Below are 21,109 nucleotides of genomic sequence, written 5' to 3'. Positions count from 1 at the left end.
ATAAATCTTTGTGCCGTTATGAACCAGTAACCCAAGATTCCATCACCATTTCGGCCATAGGTTTAAAAGCTTGAAAATGAAAACAGATGAAACCTTAAACTGTTGAATGGACGGTCAGTTTTCGTATTCTGTGATCTGTTATGTTTAAGTTAAAATATTATTATAATAGATAGAGCCGTGAGAAAAAAGATGGAAGATGAGGGAAAGCATATGTGGGAGGAAAAACACATAGCAATTATACAAAAATTAAAATTAACAACTCGGTTAGTTAACAACTCACTAGTTGATCAATGAATAGAATCTTGAATTGTAAGCAAAGAAAGTTGAGGTTTTATTATTTACAAGTTCATGGATCGAAGGTTCCTTCTCTCATAAATGTACAACAATGGAATTGATTCTTAAATGTCCTTTCGCGTAGACATACAAATGGAGTGACGTAGAGTTATGTAGCTGTTGGACTTCACACGTGGGGCAACTTGGCTCTAATACCATGAAAAAAGTTGAGGTTCCATCATAAACCAATTGTCAAATATGAGGACCAACCACTTATAAACTATATAAAATATCTTATCCCATTAATATAAAATTCATTCGAAACAATCATTTTATCACAACATTGGATAAACTTAAAACTTTGCATATCTGTTCAGATTAAAATCATAGTCGTGAATATCAACGCTTTAGCTTATTGGCTAGGTTTTTATGTTAGAGAAGCCCACGGGTTTAAGGATGGTTCTAGAAGCCTATAAGTTGTAGATTCCTACTTAATATAGTTTTTAACGTAATTATCTATATTGTACACAGCTAAGCACTTTCAATCAATGAGAATTAAAATTTCTTGGTCGTATATATAGTTTTGATTTTCCTATTATTTTCAAAATCCTAATTGTGTGTTGCCCCTATATTGCTCACTTTCTCAAATTAACATAATCCAACTATCTTTTCTGACTTCGTCGGCGTGAGCTCTTTCTTGTTGCTCACTCTCTATATGGGAGGCCTCACTAGGCTTAGTGAGCCTTTTGGGCATTTTAGTTTTAAGTTGTTATGCCATTTAACTTGTTAGGCTTGATAGTTCAAAACCCATTAAACTATGAAGCCCAAAACTAACTAAAGGTCCAATTTGAACTTTATTCATTTCATTAATTAACATTTAATTTATTATAACCTGTAGCGGAGTCAAGAATTTAAGACAATAGAGTCAAAAAATAACTTTCAAAAATTAATTATACTTTCATTTATTATTGTCCACGACGTGTTCTCATATTTTGGAAATGTTGTATTACAACATCATTATCAATAGAATCAAATACCTCTTTCTCAATGTACACAGCCAAACTATCATTCAAGTATATCACCCATCATAACATGATGTGGATTCTTTACAATTTTCATTACTGAAAAAGCTCTTTCAATTGAAGCAGTAGCAACAGGTAAAATCAATGCTAATTTCACTAGCAAGTACACCAAGAGATACTGTTTATCCCTCTTTGTCTCCAACAACTTTTGTGCAAGGCTACTAATTCCTTTCAACGTAAAAAATTCATTATGCAAATGCATATAAAAGAAATATAATTCTTAAGTTCATCTTTAAGAAGTGTGAGCTCCATATTAGAAAAATCTTTGGGATAAAATTGAACAAGATGAACTAATTTTTCAATGTCAAAAGCTAAGAATAAGTCATATGGGTTTAAGCATGCAACATAAAGAAGCAACTTTGTACTTGCCTCATTAAAATGATTGTTCAACTCTTGAAGTTTCTTATCAATAACATCAATAAAGAGATCAACAAGTTAGTGATGAAAGTTTGTCAAATTTTCAACTTTATGATGTGACCTCCCTCAAGCTACAAATATATCATTCATATCAGGAATATCAATATCATGCTTGCCACAAAAAGAAGAAACTTAATCTAGCCAAGCATCTCATCCATTATCCTTCATTGCTTGTAGTTGTTGCTTACATGTTTTGACTAAAGCCATAACACTCACTACATCGAGATCTTTCTTTTGCAATGCTTGTGACAACACATTTGAGATTCCCAATATTTCTTTCATCAGGAAGAGAGTAGATACAAAATCAAAAGATTGCAAAAGATTCAATAAAATATCCGCTTCACCTCTTTGATCAAGACTTACACCATCATCTACAATCACCTCAAGCATTTCAATTACATAAGATAACATATTAATCAAGCTTACCAAGGTACCATAGTGTGAGCCCCAACGTGCATCTCTTGCACGTTTAAGACTAGTTTCTTGGTTCAAGCTTTGCCCACTTGGAAGCTCATAATTTTGAATAGCTTCCATAACTTTGGCTTGTTGTCTTTCTCTAACCATGTCTCGATGTTTACATGATGCTCCGACAATAGTAACAACATTATTAACCAAGCAGAAAAAAGAGCCAATTTGAATATGATTTTTTTCCACGGCTACAAAAGCAAGTTAAAGTTGATGTGCAAAACAATGAATATAAAATGTTCATTTTCTTTCAAAGTAAGTGTCTTAAGACCATTAAACTCACCTTGCATATTGCTAGCCTCATCATAACCTTGTCCACGCAATCTAGATATGCTTAATCCTATAGAGAATAACTGATCAATTGCCTCTTTAAGTGAAAAAGCAGTAGTATTAGGAACATGTTTTATGCTCACAAATCTTTCAACTACTTGTCTGTTGGTATTCACACAGCGAAGTACAACCGTCATTTGTTCCTTGACTGATATATCACCCGATTCATCAACCCAAACAGAAAAGAAAGCATCATCACCAATATCAAACATGATAGCAATGGTGGTTTCACATGCTGGTGCATACACAATATCTTTTTGAATATCAGGTGACGTTAACTTGAGATTTTCAGGAGCATTTTCAAACACCACATATTTAATCCCTCATTATGATCTACAAGAAACTTCAAAAGCTCAAGAAAATTACCCTTATTGCTTGAATCTTCACTTTCATCATGACTGCGAAAAGCAAGACCTTGTTGCAATAAAAAGTGAATGCAATTAAGTGATGCATTCAAACGATTGTGATAGTCAATACGTGCTTAATCTGACTGTTTGTGGACAATTGTTTGAATATGTTGATTGTGATTCATTAAAACTTCAAACTGAAGTAAAGCTTGGTTCTGAGCACAATAAGGGCCTCCAACATGAACTTGAAGTCGACATTTTTTTCTTCCAATTATAAAAACCTTTGCTAGTAAAATTATCATTACCTGCTTGGTCTGCAATCTCTAGCTTGAAGAGATAACAACTTTGACAGAAAACAACATTTTTGGATTTGCTATACTCCAACCAATTAGGAAAGTCATCGAACCATTTAGGATTGAAACAACATTGTACTTCTGCAAATGACATATATAGAAATTGATGGGTTCAAGGTTGAACCAATTCCTTCTGTAAAAAAGCTATTCGGACTTGATCTCTAATATTTGAATCATATTCTGATATCCGGAGTCGAAGCCCAGGATCTCTTGGAAGATTTGCCAGTATACTTTCTATATCATTTTCATTTGAGCTTTTAGGAATATCTGTTGTAGAGGGTGAGAGGTTATCTTCGATTGATTTTCTCTTAAAATACATATCCATAACTGTTTTCAATAATACCCAAAAGAGTCAACAACATAATATAAATTTGATCAAATTAACAACAATTGACTCAATCAAATTATAAGTAATAAAACACAATATTAAGCAATTTTTTTCTTCAGTGATTGAGGCTTGACTAATGGAATTAACTAATGAAAAATTAGGAATTATATAATTAACTAATGAAATTTGGAATAAACAAATCATGAACATATTTGCATATGCACTAAAAGAATATATAATTTGACTAAATTATACTACATTCAAGAACTTTTTTCATACCCGATGTTATAAATGGATACGAGGATGACACTCTGCCCCTCTCAGACCTAATTCTAAATTGGAATTGAATGAAAAACTGGAATAACTCTCAAACCTAATCCTTTTTTTATTCATAATTGAAATTGAATGAAACTTTAAAAACCACAATAAATTTAAGATAACAAAGTTGTCAATGATAGGAAATTTGGAGTAGAGGGTACCTAATTAAACTTGACGAATAGAGAAACTTGAAATTTGAATAGATATGGTGCCAGTGGTATGGTGGAGTCGTGCAGGTAGAGAGAGCCTCAAATGTGTCGTGGTGGAGCAGCTGGTCAATGTTACAATAGAAAAATTATTAATTAAAAATTATTTTTTATTTTCTTATATTTTGTTGCTACTTGGCTGAAAGGGTTACATGTGGGCTCACTTGTTCCATGTTGGGTGACCCAACTTAGGTCAATATTTATTGGCATTGTGGCCCATGCAACCGTTGCTGGCTGCTGCTGTAATGCTATTAAAGGGGTCAAATTGTTTTTTAAAGGGATAAGTTACAATTTAAGCTATTGGGGTCAAGGGAGCCCAATGCCCTCACATTGGCTCCGCTAGTGATCATAACATTAAATAATTAAGCCATTTAATTGTACCTTACATAATATACGATCTCTTAGGTTCTAATTAGTGAGGCAATAGATGATTAAAACTCTTACTAATCAATTATAAATTGAAACTACCTTCTTTTAGTGAAAATTAGTAATTGCTAACCAGAAGAGGCGGAAAACATATTTAGTTGGAAATACAATGCAATACAGCCATTCTCTAAATCAATATTCTTCATCATGTTGTTTGGTTAATAGTTAATTCATGTCTATCATCCAATATGATTCTATTTTCTATATGATTCATGTAATCGTGATTTGGAACATAAGTCTTAAATCACATTTATGTGCACTGGTCAGAGACTCTTGAGTCATATAATAGAATATTCTTCTTCAATGGTTAAAGATTATAGATACATTATTGTACACTCACATACGTTTATGAATAAGTCTAAGACCCTAATAATGCATGGAACAAACCCTACGGTTATGACGCATTGTCAAATGATCAAAGATGTATCCACAAGACAACTATGGTATCTTATGTCAAATGACTACTTTGCACTATCCCAACCAAAGAGTTCTTACATGACATGATTATGAGAATTTATGTTTGATCGTGCTCAGTGAACTCATTCTCCATTGAGCATTTACATACTTACCTTAGTGTCTTTCACGCCGATGATTGGAGACTAGTCACTCTCTAAAAAGAAAACATAGCATCTACAGATACATTCAGTGGTGAAGCTACAGTAGCGCAAGGAGGTGCGAACCGCCTCTCCGATCGTCGAAAATTTACATGAAGCGCAAGGAATCCGCTCCTCCAATGGGCGAAAGCCCGCATGAAGAGCCATGGCATCAGTAGGCTGCCCGTTGCAAAAGAGGGCAACTCCCGCGCGAGGAAAAAGAAGAGAATAGAAAAAGTTGTGTTAAAAAAAAAAAAAAAAAAAAAAAAAAAAAACTTAGACAAGACACCATTGTTTCTTTCCACTCCTTTAAATGAAACAATGGTTGTCATGGTTGGTTTCGAACTGGTGGTCGAATTTTCCAAAATATTATTTTAAAGAGTGATTCGCTTCAAATTGTTTCTGCATGGAATGATTCTTCTAAGGATTTTTCGACTGTTGGACTAATCATAGAGGATGTCTAAATCATGATAGAGATGATCGTTGAAGTTTCTATTGCCCATGTTCGCTGATATGCCAACTCTGTCGCCTATAGAATTGCTAGGTTTGCTCTCCATTCGGGGTAATTCTACTTGGTTTGTCAATCCTTCTTATTTTATATGTGATCTTCTTGAGGAAGACCTTTCCACTCTTTGTACTGTTTAGCCTAGGTTATCATTTTGAATGAAATATATCATCTTTCATCCAAAAAAATAAAAAATAAAACGTTGTGATTTATTACGTTTTCTTCTGTCTTTCTATTCTTTATTTTCTCCATTTTTTCTTTCCTTTTTTTTTTCCTTCTATCTTTTTACCGTTTGACTTGGTCCCTTTGTTTTTGGTTAAACGGTTTGGCTTGGTCCCTCTTTCTTTTGGCTGGATCTTTTAATTGGTCCCTAATTATATTGTTTTGGACGTGATATACTTTAAAGACGTAACTAAGTGCTTCAATGAAATACTTTAGATAAACTGTACCCACAAAATACCACATAAAATAAGACTTTCAATACTAAAAATTACCTTAATGTTATTAAAACAATATAGGGGGAGGTTATTTAATACTCAAATTTATATACTTTTTCTTGTCATCACTACTTTTAACGAATTTTTGATGTGCCTTTGAAGACTTATTTGATGATATACAAAAGTTCTGGGAGGAAATGATATCAAAATGTCAAAGCGTAAAGCTCCATGATTCACAAACTTCCGTTACTATCATCTGAACTTCTATTTTCAAGTCCTTGGTACGCAACTAAAAGAATTGAATGATTGCTTCAATGAGGTAAACGCTGAGTTACTGGTTGCAACCGTTTCGGTGGAGAGAGCATTTTTTGTTATGAATATTGTGAAAACACCAGTGTTTAATAAATGGGAGATCAATGGTTGAGTGATAGTATGATTATTTACATTGAGAGAGATGTTTAGCTTTTATTGATAATGAGCTTATTATGCGACGTTTTCATGACATGAAACATCGCTAGCAACAACCATAACTTGTTGTATTGATAACTTATAAACGGCATTAATTGTCTGCTATTTCAAAGGATTTAGTTGTTTATTTTTTGAGGACCTTATACCTTTAAAATTTTGCCTACTAATTTAGTTTTTCAGGTAACAATAGTTTTGAGTGTTTGTTATACTTGTTTGATATTGATAACCTGCAAATATTATTACTTGAAAACCTTGGTCATTGTTGTTAATCTTGATTGGATTGCATTCACGTAGTTGTTGCTAAAACCACCAAGTCCTAAAATTGATGGATAGGCTTGGGTTCTTAGGCTGTCATACGCATGGAAAAAATCACCAAGTGGGTACAGTTGAGGGATTTTTAAATAGAGGTATTTGTTCCCCTCTTCCATCTTTGAATTTGTAAGGAGTTGTCAATTTCTCCTCTAAACTTTAATTTTAGCTAATTACTTCATGAACTTTTATAATTGGCCAATTTTCCTCCTGATCTTTATTTTTAAAAGATTACTCTCCTGAACCTTTATAAATGACCAATTTTCCCCTAGCCATGTGCATTAAGTTCCACGACAAATTGGCGTTAGACTAGAGATGAGAGAGTTCAGGGAAGCGAAGTGTGAGGTTGCTTGTTCTCTACCTGCAAGGTTATCAGCATTAAGGCTTCCAGCCCTACTTGCGAGCTATGCTGACAATATGATCCTAAATTTTAAATTCAGGGGACAAATGACTCACAGCGATGAACATAAGGTTTTTGGTTCTCAGTGAAGAATCTATGTGCTTTCAACAAACTTTCACACGGCAGATGATTAATATATAGTAAACTGTGTCAAAACGAAACAGAAGGCCTAACGGCCAATTAGATAGAAGTATTGAATTAATCCAATTTTAAAACCTGATTGTGTAAACTGCTAATACTGAAACCTCGTGACAGTTAATATCAAAATTACCCTAAACCTTGAGGGTAAAAATGTAGTTAACCTAAAAATAAAAAAACATTCAATAAATGGCGATGATTCAACAATAAACCACACCATTATATTATGCATATCATTAAATTCCCTTACAAAGCACTTCAGTTGCAATACCATATTGTACAATACAACAATATACATGCAGTATTGTAAGCCATAGCTAGCTAGATGATTCTTAATAACATTTATTTATGAAATTGTTTAAACTACACCACACTTGGCAATAAGAATACTAAACCATTACTCAAAGCATAGTTGCTTCTCTAACACTCAAATATGTCATCTGGTATGGTTAGCGGATATGTGTTGTAAGTCGCCATTGGTACAAAGTTAGTAACTCCAGTGTTCTCTTCAATCTGCATAAAATAAATAAATATATTTAAGATCAACGACTTAAAAAGTAAAATTTAGTATTTTTCACAAAAATAATTGTAACAATAGTGCTTCAGTTATACCTAGCTTTGGCCCCTAAATTGGTATTTTGAATTTATACCGACACATTTAACAGTTGTTACTTTGGTCTGGATGTCAAGGTCTGAATATTTTCATTATTTGGTCTTGAAGGACCAAATTGAAAATTGGCTGATAATTAGCTGACTACAGCTACAATTTACTCATAAACTTTAATAAGAATGTTGATTACCTTATCTTGAAGATACTTATTTGCAGCTGTCAGAACTCCTTCCTTCAAAATACCAATTTAATTATTTTAGAAGATTTAAAAAAAAAAAATTAAATCATTAATAGTATCAATAAACATAAAAATTCAATAAAAAATCCAAAATTAAAAGTTTAATTTTCATAAGGTCATGTATGTGCCCACTTAAGTGGCAAGTGATGGATAAGATAATGATTCCTAGCTGTATTCTCCATGAAGTAACAAAAAAAAAAAAAAAAATGAAGTCAAGCTCCACTGCCAAACGCTTTGGAGGCCATGAAGTGCTCTCTTCCAAAAAGTTCAAGTACCAAGGGAGTTAGGCAACATTAGTAAAAAGAAACAATGCACTTAAAACTCTAGATATAGGGATTTAGGAGTTCAACACTATTGTAGTTTGGTGGAGCCTTACAATTTAAAGTATTACTAATAGAAGGACGTGGTTGTTATTTTTTGGGGGATAAAAGTCGATAAATCATGAGTATCTTAAGGACATGGTTGATATTTGATTGCATGTATTATTCTTGGCTTTCTATGTGATTAAATATAGCAATCAGACCTTATTTTTTCAACATATGGTGTGCGGGTGGGATCAGGGTGGAAGAGATCCGAAGGTGGCAGACGAGGCTGATGGTGGTGGAGACTGGAGATGGTTGCGGGAGATTATGGGAGGTGGCTGGGTTAGGTTTTTTTTTTTTTTTTTTTTTTGGTAGTTTGCTTTTATTCTTGGTTAGTTGGCTATAATTGTTAGAATTTGGACATTTTTTTGGTCAAAGAGTTTTAATGCATTTCAAAGACTTGAAGTTTTAAACGAAATCTAAAAAGAAGACAACATTGACGTGAATTTTGAACGACATTGATCAATTTTTAACTTTTTTTCTTCTCTTGCGTACCTCTTTGATCATATCTCATTGAATTAAATAACCAAATGAAATTAAAGAATAAGATTAAACAAAAGTGTGTAATTATATTTTTCCTATTTAAATCGAGATCTCTAATCGAATAATACAGTATCATATATTGTCGATCCAATGTATGATCTCATCAAAAAGTAAGTAGGGACTTTGGATGGCAAACTTACCGAGTTCCTCAACAGCTGGATCTCTTGGAACAAAATGTCCATCTGTAAATTTTGATGACTCAGTCTTCGAATTAATTTCTATAACATGAATTAACTGTTGCTTAAATATAATTTACGGACTGTGATAAAAAAAGTAATAACAACATAAGTAATTAAATTAAAATAAAAACGTTACCTTTGCCGAGCGGACGTGATAAATCCATATTTCAAGATTTTTTTCAAGCACTTGTAGTTCATCCAAAGTCATTGTCCCAGCACCTCCATCAAACATATACCTGTAATCTTTTTGTAAGTTATCCAATTCATTTAAACCAAAATTACAAACATTACCAAACTAATGATATATGTGTTGAAAGTTTATGGTTTTGTTTGGAAATGTTTTTAAATAACTGAAAACACTTTTGTTTAGAGTGCCTCTGAAACCAATCATTAGTAAAAGTGAAAGTGAATTTTGGAATATCACTTAAAGTACTTCTTACAAAAAGCACATAACTAGTGCATCTTGCAGTAAGCGCACTTCAAGTGCTTTTGGGCAAAAACACTTTCACTTAAAATGCTTTCAATCATTTTAAAAACACTTTCAAATGGGTACTTCTCCAATTCATAAACTTTGAGGTCAATTAATTTAAACTAACTACAGACATGTGACGTTGCTAGAATTAACCATACCAGAAAAACTATTAGATATACCAGATATTTGCATTATCCTTGTATTATGGTAATTAGTAGACTCCATGGATTTAACTCCATATATATATTTTTGTCATATATAATTGTTAGAAATATGTAGATACAATCACATGCAAATATAAGTTATATATATTGATGTCATGAGAATAAATAAGGTATTAATTATAATGTTACTAATTTGTAATACCTGAGGCCTTTCTGCAATATTTCAATCTCCTGTTTCAGCAAGTTAATCTCCTTTTTCGCATCCTATATATCAATACAAAGAATAAGGGAATTCAACTTAGGTTTAGAGTCGTAGTTGGCATCCATGAATATACCCTAATCAAGTCAATAAAAAAGGATTGTAATTATCGTAGATGCACGATGTATATATGGTTTCACCTCTCTTTCCCTAATGTATTAAATAAAATAAAAAATAGGGTAAAGTACAAAAAACTACCTCAACTATTGGTGTCATGACACTTTCATACCTCATCTTTTAAAATTGACAATGTCATATCTCATCTTACGAATTTATGCCAATGTCAAACCTCTGTCAGTTTTTCTGTTACTTTTTCTATTAAATGCTGACGTAGCCAGAGATGGGACCCATTTTTATTAAAAAAATTAAATATTTAAAAAAAAAATTAAATATTAAAAAATAAAATAAAAACAAAAAAAACAAAAAACCAAAAAAAACCCATCAACCCGTGTCCCCCCTCCCCAAAAACCCAAATCCACTTATCTGAGTTCTCTCCCACCCAACCCTCTTTCTCGCCTCTCTCTCTTCTCTCTCCCTGCAACATGCATCCCTAAAATCCCAAAACCCAGAAATCCTTCCCACCCGTCCCCCCCCCAACCTTCCTCTCTAATCCCACCGACGACAACCCTACCTCTGTCGTTGACTCCAGCGATGATAGCCACGACCTCCAATTGCCCCCAAACCCTAACTCTAGCCACAACCTCCACAACAACATTCCATTCTCCTCCTCGCCCCCGGAGTCTGCCCTTCCGGCAATTTGCGAGAGAAAAACAAAACAATAACAACAACAACAACAACAACAACAATCCCAATAGAAAAAACTCTCTATTTTTCCCAGAAAATTCCTATATTTTCTGAGAAAATCAGAGAAGGCGTGAGAAATAGAGAAAGAGTTGTGATCTGAGAGTGGCTCTCTTTGGTTTGAGTTTTCAATAAATGGTGTATATAGGCGGGTCAGATGAGGAGGAGAGAGTGGAGGTAAAGTCCATGGCGATGGGTTCTGAGAGGGTGAAGCCTCTACACAGTTTCAACTTGCTGTGGTATTTGAAGTGGGGGAACCAGAAGCATATGCGGTGCTAGAAGGAGAGCTTCGACGCCAGCGGGAGTGGCGGGGAAAGGTCTGGGGTTAATCTGCGATCGTCAGCTCAAAGGATTGAGAGCTCACCGGTGGTGATGACTCGGGTGGGAGTGGTTTCTGGGTTTTGGGATTTTAGGGATGCAGGTTGCAGGGAGAGAGAAGAGAAATAGGCGAGAGAGAGAGAGAGGAGATAGAGGGTTGGGTGGGGGAGAACTCAGAGAAGGGGATCTGGGTTTTTGGGGAGGGGAAACACAGGTTGGTGGGTTTTTTTTGGTTTATTGTTTATTGTTTTTTTTGGTTTTATTTTTTTTATTTTTTAATATTTAATTTTTTAATATTTTTAATTAATTAATTAATTATTTAATAAAAATGGGTCATGTTTCTAGCCACATCAGCATTTAATAGAAAAACTGACGAAGGTCTGACATTGGCACAAATTCATAAGATGAGGTATGACATTGTCAATTTTAAAAGATGAGGTATGAAAATGTCATGACACTAATAGTTGAGGTAATTTTTTGTACTTTACCCTAAAATATATAACATAAAGTAAGACATAAAATCAATTAAATACAGGTATGTGTACGTACGTAATGTCGTACATACATGCATATCACTAAACACCCTCCAATCGGAGTGAATTAGTTTGTAAGGATAACTATAAATTGATGACCTAATAAAAATGATCGGTCCAAATCATGAAAAGTATGATGTCAAACCATATGAACATGAGTGGTTAGCTATGTATTAAAATACTGGTTAACAATTGAGTTTACTGAGTTTCTCTTAAAATACTGGTTAACACTTGAGTAAACTCTTTTGAAACCCAAACAATATCATGTATCCATGTTCTATATATTTTGTTTATTTTATTATTCTAGCTAAGCGTGTATGTCTGTGTATTTAATTAACTTCTGTAATCTTGTAAGCATCATTCATAACCAGCACCTGATGCTGCACTAGCTTTATGAATAAGAATGCCAATAATATTCGTTTTATACGTGGTACAGTATTCAACATCTTCTAAATATGTGTGTGTGTTCTCCTTTAAACTGTGTATAACATGAGATGTTATTTAGTGTGATGAAACAAATAAATGACATAAATTTGACAAAAGAAGTGACAAATTAAACAACAAGATATACCATACCAAAGTCTCTGTTTCCACGGTTTGTTCAGCATGAGACACTCGGGTGGGCTTCATCTTCATGTACCTCTCAATAAGCCCTTGCATGCTTCTACCATAATAAATAACAAAGCAAGTTCAATTAGAATTACTCTCAAACAGTTAATTAACACTTAGGTCTCTACCGATTGTAAATTTTCTTTCTACTAAGAGTACATGCAATACTTAACTATATGGTATATGAAACTATCTACTAAAAAATATACAGGATACAGTATTATTATACAGAAATAGATAGAGAGAGCTAGCGACCCTTTGGTGGCTAGTTCAAAGAGCTTTCCATGGGAGGAGAAAATGAAAACTCCAATCTCAGCATCACACAGCACAGACAGCTCTTTAGCCTTCTTTAAGAGTCCCGCCCGGCGCTTGCAGAAAGTAACCTGCCTGTGCACCGGGTTCTCGATCCTCTTCATCTGAACCTTTCCACGAGCCATATCGACCAATCGATCAATCGATATATCTAGGGTTTGACTGTATATATATACGAGTATTTATGGTTGATTCAGAAATTTGGTGGCTGTTTAATTTCCTTTGCAGACAACCTCCCACTAGTTTGGACTAGCTTCGAGGTTGTTGCAATAATCTCCTCTTTCTGAATTTACCGACGCACAGTTTGCCTCTAAATATCGAGAGCTTAGTGCCTTATATACCCTTACGTCGATTCCAATCTATCTCTTCAACCCATGAATAAGAGTAATGCGCACCTACTTTTACAAATCACTGAGCTTTGTTTAACATTAATTGATTTAACCTCTCACATAATTAGCTCCCTTTATTCTATCATGCTCTCTATCTCCAACAGAATTTCAGTCCCACCATTTCACAAAGTTAATCACATTGCCCCACGTTATGTATCAATGGTTAATTTAGTCATTACATTATAATATTATAGTACGTGAATCATGCATAAACCAAGCCTTTTTCAGTATCTCTACAGCTTATATGTGAAGCGCAAACTAATTAAGTCTCTTGTTGTTAACATTTATTGAATCACGTTAATTGACAGCTGCAACTTTAATAAGACTGATTATTCCTACATTAATTAGTGTGCTCACTAGCTGGGTGAATCCATTAAGATTTCCGTTACCTCTTAGGGTTAGCTTAGAATTACTTATTCTCGTTATTTTTTTTTTAATTTTTGTAAATCAAGTAATTTATTTGCACTCTAAATCACGGACTTGTATAAACATGTCAATACTAAATCATCTAATTCTCTGAATTCTAGAATCACTCTGTGTTGAAAAGGTGATATATAGTATGTCATCCTCCCATCCCATGCGTAGGTCAACACATTGGTATGGCCCTTGCAGAACTAGATTTGGTATCCTCATTGACCATTCAACACTCTCAGGTGAAGGAAAAGTGTATTTGTGTGGGATAGTTGAAGTCTAGTCAGCATGCAATTTGAAAGCTTTTTTTCATGTGACGCACATCAACACCAATGAGCTGCCCATGTTTGGTTGCTAGCTTTTGCCTCTCCTTTTTCCACATCCTTTCGGCCTTGCCTTCAAGGATTGCGCCCTTTGTATCTGTGACAAAACCCCTGCCTGGTTTAAGCCTTCCAAGCTTATTATACCGGTTAAAATATTTAGAGCGCCTCTAAGTATTTTATATTCAAGTGTTTTAACCGTTATAACAAATGTCTAACAATTAAAACATTTGAAATATTTCATACTTCAAGATATTGTAAAAAAATCCCTTGCATATTTTCGTTATAACAAATATTTAACGATTAAAACATTTAGAATATTTCATACTCCAAGATATTGTAGAAAATCCCTTAAAAATTTTGCTTTCTCCATTAACTTTTTTCTGAAGAAAATATACTCACAAATGTCAGGTCAGCTTTCTCCACTGTCTCCCTACAACTTATATTTTAATTTCGAAGAATTTAGTTATTATTATTTTTCTTCATCTTTGCTGAGAAGCCAAGAATCTTTGTCAAATCCCACACGATCAATACAATTCAGTGCAGAGATCTGTCTTCGACATCTTGGATCGGATAGGCTCCATGAAGTGGCTTAGAAAGCCGCCGCGTGGATGCATATAGTTCTTTTGCAGTGTAAAGCTTGATTCCAAAAACCTTTTGCGATCACACTCACCCGGCCACTTATTAGGTTTCAAAAGTTCAAAAGCTGAAATTAGACTCTACATAAATAATGCCGCTATGCAGAAACAGTTCCTTTTTAATTTCCCAAATAATTAAGAGTAAAGTACAAAAAACTACCTCAATTATTGGAGTCACGACAGTTTCATACCTCATCTTTTAAAATTGATAATGTCATACCGCATCTTACGAATTTGTGACAATGTCATACCTCCGTCAATTTTTCTGTTAGTTTTTCTGTTAAATGCTGACGTGGCAAGAGACGGAGACCACTTTCTATTAAAAAATTAATAAAATATTATTAAAAACTAAAAAAAAAATTTAATATTTTTTAAATATTAAAATAATAAATAAAAGTAAAATTAAAAAAAAAAGGTAAAGTACAAAAAACTACCTCAACTATTGGGGTCACGACAGTTTCATACCTTATCTTTTAAAATTGACAATGTCATACCGCATCTTACGAATTTGTGACAATGTCATACCTCTGTCAATTTTTCTGTTAGTTTTTCTGTTAAGTGCTAACGTGGCTTGATTCGGGACCTACTTTCTATTAAAAAATTATTAAAAACTAAAAAACAATTATTTAATTTTTTTAATTATTAAAATAATAATAAAAAGCAGAAGAAAAAAAAAACCTCATTTCGTCCCTCCCCTCCCCCTCCTCCCTCCTCTCTCCTCTCCCCCTCCTCCCTCCTCTCTCCTCTCCCCATCTTCATCTTCTTCCCCCACCTGCAAATCCCAACAAAAAAAAAAAAATAATAAAATCCAATTTATCTTCCCCCCACACCCACACTCAATTTCCCCACACCCACACTCTTCTCCCTCCTGCAACCCAGAAAAAAAAAAAAAAAAAAAAAAAAAAAAAACCCAGATCCTGTCGCGCGGGAAGATGGGTGAGCAGAGAAGGTGGAGGATGGGTGCGGAAGAGGATGTGAAGAATGGACGAAAGTGGTGGATTTGGGGTTTGATGGGTTTTCAATTTTTTTTTTTTCCTTCTGTTTTTCCTCTTCTTCTTCTTCTTGTTCTTGTTCTTCTTCCGCAGGGGAGTTGATGGTTTTTAAAAAAAAAAATTTCCTTCCTCCTTTTTTTCCTCTTCTTCTTCTTCCTCCTTCTCCTTCTCCTTCTCCTTCTTCTTCTTCTGCAAGGGGGTGTTGATGGGTTTTCAAATTTTTTTTTATTTTTTCTTCCTCTTCTTTCCTCCTCCTTTTCTTCCTCTTCCTCCTCCTCCTTCTCCATTCTTCCTCTTCCGCGCCGACATGGGAGGAATTTTTTTTTTTCCTTCCTCCTTTTTTCCCTCTTCTTCTTCTTCTTCCTCCTCCTCCTCCTCCTCCTTCTCCTTCTTGTTCTTCCGTAGGGGGGTTGTTGGGTTTTCAAATTTTTTTTATTTTTTTGGGTTTGCTGGTGGGGGAAAGAAAATGAAGATGGGGAGAAGAGAGAGGAGGGGGGAGGGGGAGGGGAGGAACGAACTGATGGTTTTTTGTTTTCTCTACTTTTTATTATTATTTTAATATTTTAAAAATATTAAATAATTGTTTTTTACTTTTTAATAATTTTTTAATAGAAAGTATGTCCCGAATCAAGCCACGTGAGCACTTAAAAGAAAAACTTATGGAAAAATTGACGGAGGTATGACATTGTCACAAATTCGTAATATGCGGTATGACATTGTCAATTTTAAAAGATGAGGTATAAAACTGTCGTGACCCCAATAGTTGAGGTAGTTTTTTGTACTTTACCCTTTTTTTTTTAATTTTACTTTTATTTATTATTTTAATATTTAAAAAATATTAAATATTTTTTTAGTTTTAAATAATATTTTAATAATTTTTTAATAGATAGTGGTCCCTGTCTCTTGCCACGTCAGCATTTAACAGAAAAATTAACAGAAAAATTGACGGAGGTATGACACTGTCACAAATTCGTAAGATGCGGTATGACATTGTCAATTTTAAAAGATGAGGTATGAAACTGTCCTGGCCCCAATAGTTGAGGTAGTTTTTTGTACTTTACCCAATAATTAAATCTTTGCGCCATTCGTATGTACCAGTAAGCCAAGATTCCATCATCGTTTTCGGCCATGGCTTGAAAAGCTTTGAAAAATAAAACCCTAGACAGTCGAATGTACGGACTTTTTTTTGTTGGGGGGGGGGGGGGGAAGATGTACGGTCTGTTTTCGTCTTCTATGATCTGGTATTTTCAAGTTAAAGTATTATTATAATAGCTAGAGCCTAAAGTGAGAAAAGAGATGGAAGATGAGGAAAAAGCTTATATGAGAGGGAAAACATGTGTATTAGTTGGTTACATATTTGTCTATATGGTAGTTTATTTGAAATTTAAGTTTTATTTGAATGTTTAATATTAGGTGGGTTTTTGTTTAGAAAATAGGAGATTCAAGGCCCAATTTCTAAAGAACCCTATTAATTATACAAAAATTAAAATTAAGAACTCGGTTATTTAACAACTCACTAGTTGATCAATGAATAGAATCTTGAATTATAAGCGAAGAAAGTTGAGGTTCCACTATTTATACGTACACGAAGGGTCCTTTCTTCTATAGATGAGATTAATTCTCAGTACGCCTCCTCATGTCTGACAAATTTTTAAGTCTAACACGTGAACAATACAAATAGAGTGCCTTGGAGTTCATGTTGCCGTTGGCCTTCCCACGTGAGGTAGCCTGGCTCTAATACCATGAAGAAAGTTAAGGTTCTACCATAAAATCAATTGGCTATATGAGGAATAACCCAACTACTTATGAACTCATGCAAAGTTCATTCTCTCATCAATGTGAAATTCATCCTCAACATTAATTCTATCACAACATTAGATAAACTTAATTCTATCACAACATTAGATAAACTTAAAATTTTGGGGTGTGTGGGGGTGTGCTATCCACACACTCCATTTTACTTCTCACACACCCCTTGATAATTTTTGTTTGTTGATCTTCTTCAATTTATCTGATCCGACAGCCAAAAATTAAAAAGGTATGTGAGAAGTAAAATAGGGTATGTGGATATCATATCCCAAAATTTTATATATTTGTTCATATTAAAATCATAGTCGTGAATATCAACGGTTTAACTCATTGTCTACATTATATATATATATATATATATATATATATATATATATATATATGTTAAAGCCCACGGGTTGAACCTTTGCTCCTTAATGTGTATAAGTTCTAACTTCATACTTAATGTAGTTTTCTGACTTGGTCGGCTTAAGCTCGATCTATATATGGGCGGCCTCACTAGGCTTAGTGAGCCTTTTCGGCTTTTTAATTGTAAGTTGATAAACCATTTAACTAGTTGGGCTTGATGGTTCAATGCAGATTAAGTTATGAAGGTTGAAATTAACTTAAGGTCCGATTCCAACTTGTTCGTTTGATTAACTAACATTTAGTCATCCTAACCAAAAACAGTTAGATTATTTAATTATATTTTACACAGTATATGATTCATTAGGGTTTAATTAGTGAGGTAGCGGAGGATTATGAATTGAAACTACCTTTCAGTTCTCCTTTACTGAAGATTAGTAATTGTTAATCCTCAGGGGTTCCACAAGATATAATTGACACCTAGCAGTGTGTAGCTACTCATGCTAACTAGAAGAAGTAAAAAACCTATTCAGTTGGAATTACAATTCAATATGTTCTCTAAATCAATACTCTTGATCACATTGTTTGGTTGATAGTTTATTCATGTCTCCCATCTAATGTGATTTTCTTATCTATATGATTCCCGTAAACATGATTTGGAACATACATCCTATATCACATTCACGTGCTCTAGCCATAGACTCTTGAATCATATCATAGAGTATTCTCCTTCAATGGTTGAAGGTTAGAGATTCCTTATTGTACACTCACATGCCTCTAAGAATAAGTCTATGACCCCGGTAATGCATGGAACAAACCTTGAGGCTATCACACATCGTCAAATGATAAAAGAGACAACTATGGTGTCTTAGGTCATACGACTACTTTGCATTATCCAACCAGTGAGTTATCATATGAAATGACTATAAGAACTTATGTTTGATTGTGCTCAATGCACTCATTGTCTATTGTGGACCTACATACTTGTCTTAATGTCTTCACACTAATAACTTGAGACTAATCACTCTCTGAAGAGAGAAGACATAGAATGTACTAATCTTACCGGATTGTTAATACTAAGTTAGCAATCCTATGATCTGAAACGTTTGTGTTCGAGAGAAAAATGTCTCACGAATCTAACTTCTTTACATTATATTCCCTCAATTATCTATTCCTTAAACTTATTGTTTAAGCATTTTATTAATCCGGTATTAAACAATGACAATATTTAAACAGTAGTCCAATTGCTATAAAATATGTAAGAACAACTGTTCATGCTAAATTAGACAATGGTTCAAGAAAACCCTTGTAAATTTCCAAGAATTGATAAAAGCATAAGTTTTCACTACAAAGCAACCGTGTGTGACCAAAAACTACAATGGTTTTGTAGAGAAAAAAAAAAAAAAAAAAAAAAAAAAAAACCTCTATAGCGGCTTTAGAGCTTCTAAAAAAAAATGTCAAAATGTGATATGTTAAAAAATTTATTTGATTACCGATGTTGTCAATTGAATATAAATATTAAGGGTAAATTGCAATTTACCACCTTATGTTTAGGTTCTATTATAACTTCATACAACATCTTCAAAACATTTCACTTTCATACCTCACCTACTATTTTATTTCAATATAGTACTTCCGTTACATTTTCAATCCATTAATCCATTAAGAGCTGACGTGGCTGCTAAATTTGTGCCACGTGGCAACAAAAATATTTTTTTATTCATTTAAAATATTATAATAATTTACCCTATTTATTTATAAAAAAAAAAAAAAAAAAAAAAACCCATCTTCTTCCCTGCAACCCAAACACCCCATCCCACCCCACCTTCACCTCCCCTGCAACAAACCCCCCCCCCCCCCCCCCCCCCAACCCCACCCCACCCCACCCCACCTCCCCTGCAACCCCCACCCCAGCCCGCACCACCCAAAACCCCAAAACCCACCAGTCTCCTACCTCATCACCCCCACCCCTTTTCTCTTTCCCCAACCTTCATCTCCCTGCAAAGCCGACTCGGTCATTCTCTGCCTGCCCTGCTATGCTAGGTTCCATGCCACCAATCCCCTCGCCCAGCGCCGCGAGTGAAAACCCCCTCGTCCATCCACTCTGTCATCCACTGGTGTCTCAATATGAGTGAAAACCCTAGAATCCAAAGCAGTGTAATCGTCGTTGTTGTTCCTGATGTGGTTGCCGTTGCTGGCGAAATCGAGGGCGATTGAGATTTTGGGGTGGTGTATGGTGTCATTCTGGGGAGGGAGGAGGAACTCGATGGAGTCGGAGGAGAAGATCTTTCCAGTGAAGTAGTCGAGGAGGGGCTTGTGGTCGAGGAAAGTGACGAAGAGGGAGAAGTTGAGGTTTTGGTGGTGAAGGGAGGGGACGAAGGTTGGGGAGGTGAAGAGAGAGGAAAGCGAGAAGGTGGGGGGGGGGTTGCAGGGATGGTGAACATAGTGAAGGAGGGGGAGGTGGGTCCGGGAGGGGGGTGGAAGATGGGTTATCGGTTGGCCTTTTTTTTTAATTAATTATTTTTAAATGAATAAAAAAATATTTTTTTGCCACATGGCACAAATTTGGCAGCCACGTGGCACAAATGTGGTAGTCACGTCAACTCTTAACGGATCAACGAATAAAAAATGTAACAGAGGTACTATATTGAAATAAAATAGTAGGTGAGGTATGAAAGTGAAATGTTTTGAAGATATTGTATGAGGTTGCAATAGACCCCAAATTTAAGATGGTGAAGTGTAATTTACCCAAATATTAAATATTCTTTCTTTTCTGTGTCAAATAATTGCAACATTTAGTAACTGTTGTGCATGCATGTACGCCAATTAGACAACATTGCTAACCACAACAGTTTTGAAACTAAATGTACAACAATAATAGTTATTGGTTACTTTCATTTTTCTAGTAGTGCCCTGTGCATCATGAGCGGACCAAACACATTAATAGTTATTGGTTACGAATAGTTCATGAAAGGATGCAAAGGGGAGAAGTCAAGACTACTCATGTGAAAACTGGGAATGAAATAGTTGACATATTTAGGAAGCCGCTAAGAGCACATGCCTTTCACTCACATCTTAGCACTCACATCTTAGCAAGTTGGGTGTCATTGACGTCCATCTCCAACTTAAGGAGAAGTGTTAAAGGAAGCAAAATAGTCAACGATTTGATGATGATATGATTCGAAGTAATTTGTAGGATCAAATAGTCAATAATCCGTCTTAGAATGTTTGTAGAATTGAATTGTAACGAGCATAGCATTAGCTTCAATTTACCTAGAATAGATTCACAATTTTGTATAAATTCCTAGTTGTACAGATTCAATTATGCAATCACTCCAAAACGGATCATTGACTATTTGATCCTACAATTACCCCAAATCATATCATAATCAGATCATTGACTATTTTGC

The 21,109-nt window shown here is 34.5% G+C and overlaps 1 protein-coding gene and 2 pseudogenes across 2 annotated transcripts; all 3 read right to left on the bottom strand.

Moving 5' to 3' along the window:
* Positions 1 to 1,238: 1,238 nt before the first annotated feature.
* On the bottom strand, positions 1,239 to 2,413 carry LOC148690374 (uncharacterized; annotated as a pseudogene).
* A 15-nt stretch (positions 2,414 to 2,428) lies between these two features.
* LOC148690373 (uncharacterized) lies at positions 2,429 to 3,592 on the bottom strand (annotated as a pseudogene).
* A 4,002-nt stretch (positions 3,593 to 7,594) lies between these two features.
* LOC137728921 (agamous-like MADS-box protein AGL12) lies at positions 7,595 to 13,101 on the bottom strand. 2 transcript variants are annotated; one of them, XM_068467730.2, is made up of 7 exons: positions 12,739 to 13,101; positions 12,451 to 12,538; positions 10,166 to 10,227; positions 9,464 to 9,563; positions 9,289 to 9,330; positions 8,196 to 8,237; positions 7,595 to 7,908 (listed from the first exon to the last, which is right to left on the bottom strand). In XM_068467730.2, exons 1-7 carry the CDS (start codon positions 12,918 to 12,920, stop codon positions 7,816 to 7,818), a joined length of 609 nt encoding a protein of 202 aa, XP_068323831.2. In that variant the 5' UTR covers positions 12,921 to 13,101; the 3' UTR covers positions 7,595 to 7,815. The 2 variants fall into 2 exon arrangements, with proteins under 2 accessions (XP_068323831.2, XP_088542617.1); XM_088686491.1 differs by having other exon boundaries at positions 9,289 to 9,366; positions 12,739 to 13,058.
* Between the last annotated feature and the right edge of the window lie 8,008 nt (positions 13,102 to 21,109).

The sequence above is a fragment of the Pyrus communis genome, chromosome 15, assembly GCF_041283825.1.
Source record: "Pyrus communis isolate YQ-2024b chromosome 15, ASM4128382v1, whole genome shotgun sequence".
NCBI classification, from domain to species: Eukaryota; Viridiplantae; Streptophyta; class Magnoliopsida; order Rosales; family Rosaceae; genus Pyrus; species Pyrus communis.
Note: the sequence above shows the minus strand (reverse complement) of the source record. Positions and strands in the feature narration are given on the sequence as shown.